This window comes from Macaca fascicularis, chromosome 9 (assembly GCF_037993035.2).
Source record: "Macaca fascicularis isolate 582-1 chromosome 9, T2T-MFA8v1.1".
Taxonomy (NCBI): Eukaryota; Metazoa; Chordata; class Mammalia; order Primates; family Cercopithecidae; genus Macaca; species Macaca fascicularis.
Genome location: NC_088383.1, coordinates 48,688,356 through 48,700,100, shown reverse-complemented (window position 1 = coordinate 48,700,100; position 11,745 = coordinate 48,688,356). Strand labels below are relative to the sequence as shown.

The window sequence follows — 11,745 nt, the reverse complement described above, 5'->3', positions numbered from 1 at the left end:
TTTCACCCACGGCCGCGAAAATTGTTACTTTGTAGCACAGGCACCATCCCGTGCCTGGGAAAATTACCAACTGACAGCGCAGGTTCAACATGACGTTCGACCAGAGAAACCAATACCTACTTGGTCACGCCCTCTGCGATGAGATCATCTCCGCCTCTGGCCTAACCCCTTCCCCTCCAAGTGTATATAAGGCACTGCATTACCGGCATTAAACGAGACTTGATCAGAGCACTGTCTTGTCTCCGTTTCTCATGTCTCTTGTTCCCCAAATTCCCAACCCCTCCTCCAGGGCCTGCTTCGACGATCCCGTGGGCCGGGATACTTGGCGCCCCAACAGGGACCTGGAAACGAGGGACTCCGTGAGGAAGAGGACGCCAAAGGACGGTCGACCGCTAACGAAGATAAAAGGAGTCAAATTCTTCCGATCACCGCGGGAACCTGCCGCGTCTGAATCGAAGGTAAGTGACGCATCCGAAATGGGACAAGAATTAAGCCAACATCAAATATATGTAGGACAATTAAAAGAGGCTTTAAAGACACGAGGAGTAAAGGTTAAAGGTAACGATTTGTTTAAATTTTTGATTTTGTAAAAGACACTTGCCCTTGGTTCCCACAGGAAGGAACTATTGATATTAAAAGATGGCGTAGAGTAGGGGATTGTCTTCAGGACTATTATAATACTTTTGGGCCGGAAAAAATTCCTGTAACCGCCTTCTCTTATTGGAACCTCATTAGAGTTTTAATAGATAAGAAGGAGGTCTATCCGCAAGTCATGGCTGCGGTCGCTCAGACAGAGCATATTTTAAAGGTTAGCTCCCGCCCTAACCTCGCAAAGCCTCCGCAAGATACGGAGGAGGATCTCATTTCCCTCGAAAGTGATCATGAGGAAATTAAGTCTCCTTCTGTAACAGATAAAGAAATGCCACACGAAAACAAACCAAAAAAATACCCAATTTTACAGATGCTTCAAAAAGAGGAGGAAATTAATAAGCCTAATCAATTGGATATAAATTGGGATGATTTAGAGGAAGAGGCGGCTAAATATCACAACCCTGATTTGCCTCCCTTTACTTCATACCCACCCCCATATAATAAGACACATAATGAGGCTTCTGCGCCCATTGTTATGGCATCAATAGATCCCAAAGAAGAATTAAAGCAAAAAATTGCTCAACTAGAAGAACAGATTAAACTTGAAGAGTTACATCAATCATTGATAATTAGGCTCCAAAAGCTCAAAACAGGAAATGAAAAAATACCCAACTCAGACGCTATGGAGGGTTCCTTGCGCCCACTTCAGCGGCCTGGACAACATGTTCCGAGAGGGGGGCTAGTTGCTAGCCGACATAGAGAAGACTCCTCACCCAAAGACGTTTTTCCGGTCACTGAAACCATAGATGAACAGGGACAGGCTTGGAGGCATCATACTGGATTTGATTTTACTATTATAAAAGAGTTAAAGACTGCTGCCTCTCAGTATGGGGCTACTGCTCCATATACTCTTGCTATAGTGGAATTTGTAGCTGAGAATTGGCTCACTCCTACAGACTGGAATACCTTAGTCAGGGCAGTTCTTTCTGGGGGAGACCACTTAATTTGGAAGTCAGAGTTCTTTGAAAATTGTAGAGATACAGCTAAAAGAAATCAACAGGCAGGAAACGGTTGGGATTTTGATATGTTAACTGGTTCAGGTAATTATGCAGACACTCAGACCCAAATGCAATATGACCCTGGACTGTTCTCACAAATCCAGGCTGCTGCTACAAAAGCCTGGAGAAAACTTCCCGTTAAAGGAGATCCAGGGGCTTCACTCACAGCGGTTAAACAAGGACCCGATGAGGCATTTTCAGACTTTGTGCATAGGCTTATGACCACGGCAGGTGGAATCTTTGGAAATGCAGAAACGGGTGTAGATTATGTTAAACAGTTAGCTTATGAAAATGCTAACCCCTCCTGCCAAGCGGCAATCAGACCTTATCGAAAGAAAACAGATTTAACAGGATACATTCGCCTTTGTTCAGATATTGGGCCCTCATATCAACAAGGCCTAGCAATGGCCGCCGCTTTTAGCGGCCAAACAGTAAAGAGATTTCCTCATTAACAAAGGTAAAGATAAAGGGGGATGTTTTAGATGCGGTAAAAGGGGACACTTTGCAAAAGATTGCTGTGAAAACCAAAATAAGAGTCCAGAAGCAAAAATCCCAGGCCTTTGCCCAAGGTGTAAAAGAGGAAGGCACGGGGCAAACGAATGTAAATCTAAAACTGACAGTCAAGGAAATCCTTTACCCCCCAGGCAGGGAAACGGGATGAGGGGCCAGCCTCAGGCCCCGAAACAAGCATATGGGGCAGTCAGCTTTGTTCCAGCCAGCAACAGCAATCCATTTCAAAACTTAGTAGAGCAACCCCAGGAAGTGCGGGATTGGACCTCAGTTCCACCTCCCACACAGTACTAACACCTGAAATGGGACCACAGACCTTAAATACCGGAATATATGGACCCTTACCACCTAACACTTTTGGGCTACTTTTAGGAAGAAGTAGTGTCACCATGAGAGGCTTACAAGTCCTCCCTGGAGTTATCGATAATGATTATGAAGGAGAAATTAAAATTATGGCCAGAGCTATTGATAGTATTATTACTGTCCCTCAAGGAGTTAGAATAGCTCAGTTACTCCTGTTACCTTTGGTTAAAACAGATAATAATATCCAATACTCTAATAGAAATATAAAAGGTTTCGGATCATCAGAGATATATTGGGTGCAACCAATTACAAATCAAAAACCCTCTCTAACCTTATGGTTAGACGGGAAGGCATTCACTGGACTAATAGACACAGGGGCTGATGTAACAATCATTAAACAGGAAGATTGGCCCTCTCATTGGTCTACCACAGAAACTTTACCTCACTTGAGAGGAATTGGACAAAGCAGTAATCCTAAACAAAGTTCTAAATACCTAACATGGACAGATAAAGAAAACAATTCAGGCCTCATTAAGCCATTTGTCATTCCTCACCTACCTGTTAACCTTTGGGGGCGAGATCTGCTCTCTCAAATGAAAATTATAATGTGTAGTCCAAATGATATAGTTACTGCACAAATGTTAACTCAAGGATACACCCCTGGTAAAGGTCTTGGAAAAGGAGAAAACGGTATCCCACAGCCTATACTGGTTTCAGGACAACTTGATAAAAAGGGGTTTGGAAATTTTTAGCTCAGGCCACTGACATACCTGCACCCCAAAGGTGCGCTGACCCCATTACTTGGAAGTCAGATGAGCCCGTTTGGGTTGATCAGTGGCCTTTACTCAATGATAAACTAAGTGCTGCCCAACAGTTAGTGCAGGAACATCTGATAGCAGGGCATATTGTGGAAAGTAATTCTCCTTGGAATACACCTATTTTTGTTATTAAAAAGAAGTCTGGTAAATGGAGACCCTTACAAGATTTAAGAGCAGTAAATATCACTATGATCCTTATGGGTGCCTTACAACCAGGATTGCCTTCACCAGTTGTGATTACTCAAAAATATTTTAAAATCGTTATTGACCTTAAAGATTGCTTTTTTACAATTCCCCTTCACCCTGCTGACCAAAAAAGATTTGCCTTTAGTCTTCCATCCACAAATTTTAAACAACCAATGAAGCGTTATCAATGGAAAGTCTTACCTCAGGGTATGGCCAATAGTCCTACCTTGTGTCAAAAATATGTAGCTGCTGCTATAGAGCCAGTCAGAAAAACATGGGCACAGATGTATATTATACATTATATGGATGATATTTTAATAGCAGGAGAAATTGGCGAACAAGTCTTACAGTGTTTTGCCCAACTCAAACAAGAGTTAACAGCAGCCGGACTACAAATAGCCCCAGAAAAGGTACAATTACAAGATCCATACACCTATCTTGGTTTCCAAATTAATGGACCCAAAATCATTAATCAAAAGGCCGTTATACGTCATGATCATTTAAAAACTTTAAATGATTTCCAAAAATTACTGGGAGACATAAATTGGCTTCGACCGTACTTAAAGCTCACCACAGGAGAGTTAAAATCTCTTTTCGATATATTAAAAGGAGACTCTAATCCAAAATCCCCCAGGCCTGAAAGATTGGTAAGACAAATAAATCATAACCATTGTCAGTCCAGGGAAGATAAATCTCCCTGAGAAGTTCTTTCCTTCTTGTTTTTCAGAAAATGAAGCCTAACATGAGATTCCTTTGGGGAATAATCGCTCTATATAGCATAGTGGCAGTCTATGCAGGTTTTGGTGACCCTCGTAAAGCAAGAGAATTATTACGAAAACAATACGGCCAGCCTTGTGATTGCAGAGGGGGACAAGTATCTGAACCTCCGTCAGACAGAATCACCCAGGTGACTTGCGTGGGCAAGACAGCTTACCTAATGCCAAACCAGTTATGGAAATGTAAGTCTACCCCAAGAGATACCTCACCTAGCGGGCCGCTCCTAGAATGCCCTTGTAGCTCTTTCCAATCTTCTGTACATAGTTCCTGTTATACCTCCTATCAACAATGCAAACCAGGCAATAGAACATATTATACAGCCACGTTACTAAAACCACAAACTGGAGGCATTAATGACGTACAAGTATTAGGATCCACTAATAAACTTGTACAATCGCCTTGTAACGGCCAAAAAGGAAAGCCTGTTTGTTGGAGCACTACCGCCCCCATTCACATTTCTGATGGAGGAGGCCCATTAGATACTGCAAGAATTAAAACCGTCCAGAAAAAATTAGAAGAAATTCATAAAGCTCTATATCTGGAACTTCAATATCACCCCTTAGCCTTGCCTGAGCTTAGAGATAATTTTAGGCTCGATGCCCAAACCTTTGATATCCTCAACGCTACTTACAATTTACTTCAAATGTCCAATACAAGCCTGGCCCACGATTGTTGGCTTTGTCTTAAAATGGGCCCCCCTATTTCTCTAGCTATACCTAACCTTTTATTGTCCTATGCCAATTACTCAAATGAATCCTTAGTAAATAATTCCTGTCCTATTATCCCCCCCCCTTAGTTCAACCGATGACGTTTTCTAATTCCACTTGCCTCTTTTCACCATCATATAATAACACTAAAGAAATTGATTTAGGCTATGTTGTGTTTGGCAACTGTACTTCCATAATCAATGCCACCAACCCTTTGTGTGCTGTAAATGGCTCGGTTTTCGTTTGTGGAAACAACATGGCATATACTTATCTACCTACACATTGGACAGGGCTTAGTGTTCTGGCCACTCTTCTCCCCGACATTGATATCATCCCTGGAGATGAACTTATCCCCATCCCCGCTATTGAACATTTTATTTATAGACCAAAACGAGCCATACAATTTATTCCCTTGTTGGCAGGACTGGGAATCACCACTGCTTTTACTACAGGAGCCACAGGCCTAGGAGTCTCACTAACCCAATATACCAAATTATCCAATCAATTAATTTCAGATGTACAGACCTTATCCAGTACTATACAAGATTTACAAGATCAAGTAGATTCATTAGCAGAAGTAGTTCTCCAGAATAGAAGAGGTCTAGATTTGTTAACGGCAGAATAGGGAGGGATCTGTTTGGCTTTACAGGAAAAGTGCTGTTTTTACGCCAACAAATCCAGAATCGTCAGAGATAAGATAAAAACGTTACAAGAAGAACTAGAAAAGCGCAGAAAAGGCCTGGCCGCCAATTCCTTGTGGACTGAACTCGATGGACTTCTCCCCTATCTCCTGCCATTTCTTGGTCCTTTACTTACTCTTCTACTCTTCCTCACTCTCGGGACTATAATCCTCAATAAGCTTATGACATTTGTCAGACAACAAATCGAGGCCTTCCAGGCCAAACCTATACAGGTCCATTATCATCGCCTTGAGATGACTGAAAATGGTGAGTCTTATTTACCTTAATAAGACCACCTCCCCTGTGTGCTGAACTGGACAGTCAATGACGGGTAAGAGGACACTATCCCCATCGGAGCCTAAGACAGGAGGGCCGCCCTTGCTGCTGCCTTATCCCATGACGGGCCTAGAAGATGGGGATGAGTTGACCCAACCTAAGACAGGCGCAGTTCCCGAGGGGTCATTTCTTATCATAAAATAATAAAAAGGGGGACCTGTCCGGAGCTGCGCGCCCCGGCCATAGCAAATAATAATTAATGATTAAACGCCCAAGCTCTATTCCTTTCCACCTTCTACCTCCTCCCTAGATTTGTTGTTTCTCTTTTGTATCAATAACTCATAATAGATGGCGCTCTTCCTGCTTCTTCTTCACTTGTTTTTCACCCACGGCCACGAAAATTGTTACTTTGTAGCACAGGCACCATCCCGTGCCCGGGAAAATTACCAACTGACAGCGCAGGTGCAACATGACGTTCGACCAGAGAAACCAATACCTACTTGGTCACGCCCTCTGCGATGAGATCATCTCCGCCTCTGGCCTAACCCCTTCCCCTCCAAGTGTATATAAGGCACTGCATTACCGGCATTAAACGAGACTTGATCAGAGCACTGTCTTGTCTCCATTTCTCGTGTCTCTTGTTCCCCAAATTCCCACCCACTCCTCCAGGGCCTGCTTCGACGATCCCACGGGCCGGGAGAGACGCTTTCTGAGAAACTGCTTTGTGATGTGTGACTTCCACTAACGGAGTTACATCTCTAATTCGTGGATCTCTTTGCTAGCCTTAGTTCTGTGGAATCTGAGAACAGATATTTCGGATCCCTCTGAAGGCTATAGGACCAAAGGAAATATGCTCCGATAACAAAGAGAAAGAAGCTTTCTGAGAAACTTCTTTGTGTTCTGTGAAATCATCTCACAGAGGTACAGCTTTCCCCTGAAGAAGCCTTTCGCTAAGACAGTTCTTGAGGAATTTGCGAAGTGATATTCGGAAGCCCATAGAGGGCTATGGTGAAAAAGGAAATATTCTCAGAGGAAAATTCGAAAGAAGCTTTCTGAGAAACTGCTTAGTGTTCTGTTAATTCATCTCACAGAGTTACAGCTTTCCCCTCAAGAAGCCGCTCGCTAAGCCTGTTCTTGTGGAATTCGTAATGTGATATTTGGAAGCCCATAAAGGGCTACGGTGAAAAAGAAAATATCCACAGAGAAAAACTGGAAAGAAGCCTTCTGAGAAACTGCTTTGTGATGTGTGACTTGCACTAAAAAAGTTACATCTGTACTTCGTGGATCTGTTTGCTAGCCTTATTTCTGTGGAATCTGAGAACAGATATTTCGGATCCCTTTGAAGACTATAGGGCCAAAGGAAATATCCTCCGATAACAAAGAGAAAGAAGCTTTCTGAGAAACTTCTTTGTGTTCTGTGAAATCATCTCACAGAGTTACAGCTTTCCCTTCAAGAAGCCTTTCCCTAAGACAGTTCCTGTGGAATTTGTAAAGTGATATTAGAAAGCCCATACAGGGCTATTGTGAAAAAGGAAATATCCTCCGATGAAATCTGGAAAGAAGCTTTCAGACAAACTGCTGAGTGTTCTACTTCATAGCACAGAGTTGCAGCTTTCCCCTCAAGTAGCCGCTCGCTAAGCCTGTTCTTGTGGAATTCGCAAAGTGATATTGGGAAGCCCATAGAGGACTATGGTGAAAAAGAAAATATCCTCAGAGAAAAACTGGAAAGAAGCTTTCAGAGAAACTGCTTTGTGATGTGTGACTTCCACTCACAGAGTTACATCTGTATTTCGGGGATCTCTTTGCTAGCCTTATTTCTGTGGAATGTGAGAACAGATAAATCGGATCCCTTTGAAGACTAAAGGGCCATAGGAAATATCCTCAGATAACAAAGAGAAAGAAGCCCGCTGAGAAACTTCTTTGTGCTCTGTGAAATCATCTCACAGAGATACAGCTTTCCCCTCAAGAAGCCTTTCGCTAAGACAGTTGTTGTGGAATTTGCGAAGTGTTATTTGGAAGCCCATAGAGGGCTATGGTGAAAAAGGAAATATTCTCAGATAAAAACTCAAAAGCAGCTTTCTGAGAATCTGCTTAGTGTTCTGTTAATTCATCTCACAGAGTTACAGCTTTCCCCTCAAGAAGCCGCTCGCTAAGCCTGTTCTTGTGGAATTCGCAAAGTGATATTGGGAAGCCCTTAGAGGGCTATGGTGAAAAAGAAAATATCCTCAGAGAAAAACTGGAAAGAAGCTTTCTGAGAAACTGCTTTGAGATGTGTGACTTCCCCTCACAGAGTTACATCTGTATTTCGTGGATTTCTTTGCTACCCTTATTTCTGTGGAATCTGAGAACAGAAATTTCGGATCCCTTTGTACACTATAGGGCCAAAGGAAATATCCTCCGATGACAAAGAGAATGAAGCTTTCTGAGAAACTTCTTTGTGTTCTGTGAAATCATCTACAGAGTTACAGCTTTCCCCTCAAGTAGCCTTTCGCTAAGACAGTTCTTGTGGAATATGCAAAGTGATATTTGAAAGCCCATAGAGGGCTATGGTGAAAAAGGAAATATCCTCAGATGAAACCTGGAAAGAAGCTTTCTGAGAAACTGCTTAGTGTTCTGTGAATTCATCTCACAGAGTTACAGCTTTCAGCACAAGAAGCCACTCGCTAAGCCTGTTCTTGTGGAATTCGCAAAGTGACATTTGTAAGCCAATAGAGATCTATGGTGATAAAGAAATTATCCTCAGAGAAAAACTGCAATGAAGCTTTCTGAGAAACTGCTTTGTGATGTGTGACTTCCACTCACAGAGTTTCATCTGTTTTTCCTGGATCTCTTTGCTAGCGTTATTTCTGTAGAATCTGGGAACAAATATTTCGGAGCACTTTGAAAACTATAGGGTCAAAGGAAATATCCTCTGATAACAAAGAGAAAGAAGCTTTCTCAGAAACTTCTTTGTGTGTTGATTCATGTCACAGAGTTACAGCTTTCCCGTCAAGAAACCCCTCGCTAAGCCTGTTCTTGTGGAATTCGAAAAGTCATATTTGGAAGCCCATAGAGGACTATGGCGAAAAATAAAATATCCTCAGAGAAAACCTGGAAAAAATCTTTCTGAGAAACTGCTTTGTGATGTGTGTCTTCCACTCACAGAATTACATCTGTATTTCGTGGATCTCTTTGCTCACCTTATTTCTGTGGAGACTGAGAACAGATATTTCGGATCCCTTTGAAGACTATAGGGAAAAAGGAAATATCCTCCGATAACAAAGAGAAAGAAGCTTTCTGAGAAACTTCTTTGTGTTCTGTGAAATCATCTCACAGTTACAGCTTTCCCCGCAGGAAGCCTTTCCCTAAGACAGTTCTTGTGGAATTTGCAAATTGAAATTTGATAGCCCCTAGAGGGCTATGGTGAAAAAGAAAAAATCCTCAGAGAAAAACTGGAAAGAAACTGTTGAGAAACTGCTTTGTGATGTTTGACTTCCACTCACAGAGATACATCTGTATTTTGTAGATCTCTTTGCTAGGATTATTTCTGTGGAATCTGAGAACAGATATTTCGCATCCCTTGGAAGACTAAGGGTCCAAAGGAAATATCCTCAGATAACAAAGAGACAGAAGCATTGTGAGACACTTCTTTGTGATCTGTGAAATCATCTCACAGAGTTACAGCTTTCCCCTCAAAAAGCCATTCGCTAAGACAGTTCTTGTGGAATTGGCAAAGTGATATTTGGAAACCCATAGAAGCTATGGTGAAAAAGGAAATATCCTCAGATGAAATCTGGAAAGAAGCTTTCGGACAAACGGCTTAGTGTTCTAATTCATCTCACAGAGTTACGGCTTTCCCCTGAAGAAGCCGCTCGCTAAGCCTGCTCTTGTGGAATTCTCAAAGTGACATTGGGAAGCCCATAGAGGGCTATGGTGAAAAAGAAAATTTCCTCAGAGAAAAACTGGAAAGAAGCTTTCTGAGAAACTGCTATGTGATGTGTGACTTTCACTCACAGAGTTACATCTGTATTTCTTATATCTCTTTGCTAGCCTTATTTCTGTGGAATCTCAGAACCAATATATCGGATACCTTTGAAGACTATAGGGCCAAAGGAAATATCCTCCGATAACAAAGAGAAAGTAGCTTTCTGAGAAACTTCTTGGTGTTCTGTGAAATCATCTCACAGAGTTAGAGTTTTCCCCTCAAGGAGCCTTTCCCTAAGAAAGTTCCTGTGGAATTTGCAAAGTGATATTTGGAAGCCCATAAAGGGCTATCATGAAAAAGGTAATATACTCAGATGAAATCTGGAAAGAAGCTTTCGGACAAACTGCTTAGTCTTCTAATTCATCTCACAGAGTTACGACTTTCCCCTGAAGAAGCCGCTCGCTAAGCCTGTTCTTGTGGTTATTCTCAAAGTGATATTGGGAAGCCCATAGAGGGCTATGGGGAAAAAGAAAATATCCTCAGTGAAAAACTGCAAAGAAGCTTTCTGAGCAACTGCTTTGTGATGTGTGACTTCCACTCACAGAGTTATATGTGTATTTCGTGGATCTGTTTGCTAGCGTTATTTCTGTAGTTTCTGGGAACAAATATTTCAGATTACTTTGAAGACTATAGGGTCAAAGGAAATATACTCTGATAACAGAGAGAAAGAAGCTTTCTGAGAAACTCCTTTGTGTGTTAATTCATCTCACAGAGTTACAGCTTTCCCCGCAGGAAGCCTTTCGCTGAGACAGTTCTTGTGGAATTTGCAAAGTGATATTTGGTAGCACATAGAGGGCTATGGTGAAAAAGAAAATATCCTCAGGGAAAAACTGGAAAGAAACTCTCTGAGAAACTGCTTTGTGATGTGTGACTTCCACTCACAGAGATACATCTGTATTTTGTGGTTCCCTTTGCTAGCCTTACTTCTGTGGAATCTGAGAACAGATATTTCGGATCACTTGGAAGACTATAGGGCCAAAGGAAATATCATCCGATAACAAAGAGAAAGAAGCTGTCTGAGAAATTTCTTTCTGTGTTAATTCATCTCACAGAGTAACAGGTTTCCCCTCAAGAAGCCTTTCCCTAAGACAGTTCTTGTGGAATTTGCAAAGTGATATTTGGAAGCCCATAGAGGGCTATGGTGAAAAAGGAAATATCCTCAGATGAAATCTGGAAAGAAGCTTTCGGAAAAACTGCTTAGTGTTCTAATTCATCACACAGAGTTACGGCTTTCCCCTCAAGAAGCCGCTCGCTAAGCCTGCTCTTGTGTAATTGGCAAAGTGATATTGGGAAGCCCATAGAGGGCTATGGTGAAAAAGAATATATCCTCAGAGAAAAACAGGAAAGAAGCTTTCTGAGAAATTGCTTTGTGATGTGTGACGTCCACTCACAGAATTACATCTATATTTCGTGGATCTCTTTGCTAGACTTATTTCTGTGCAATCTGAGAACCGATATTTTGGATCCCTTTGACGACTATAGGGCCAAAGGAAATATCCTCCGATAACAAAGAGAAAGAAGCTTTCTGTGAAATTTCTTTGTGTGTTAATTCATCTCACAGAGTTACAGCTTTTCCCTCAAGAAACCGCTCGCTAAGCCTGTTCTTGTGGAATTCGCAAAGTCATATTTGGAAGCCCATAGAGGGCTATGGTGAAAAAGGAAATATCCTCAGATGAAAACTTTAAAGAAGCTTTCGGACAAACTGCTTAGTGGTTTGTTAATTCATCTCACAGAGTTACCTCTTTCCCCTCAAGAAGACGCTCGCTAAGCCTGTTCTTCTGGAATTCACAAAGTGATATATGGAAACCCATAGTGGGCTATGGTGAAAAAGAAAATATTCTCAGAGAAAAACTGGAAAGAAGCTTTCTGAGAATC

General features: G+C 41.9%; 1 protein-coding gene across 1 annotated transcript; it reads left to right on the top strand.

Annotated features, from left to right (window-relative positions):
- Positions 1 to 214: 214 nt before the first annotated feature.
- LOC135965065 (syncytin-1-like) lies at positions 215 to 6,514 on the top strand. The gene is made up of 2 exons (XM_065520540.2): positions 215 to 458; positions 4,194 to 6,514. The coding sequence occupies exons 1-2, from the start codon at positions 252 to 254 to the stop codon at positions 5,037 to 5,039; spliced, it is 1,053 nt and encodes a 350-aa protein (XP_065376612.1). The 5' UTR covers positions 215 to 251; the 3' UTR covers positions 5,040 to 6,514.
- The last annotated feature ends 5,231 nt before the right edge of the window (positions 6,515 to 11,745 follow it).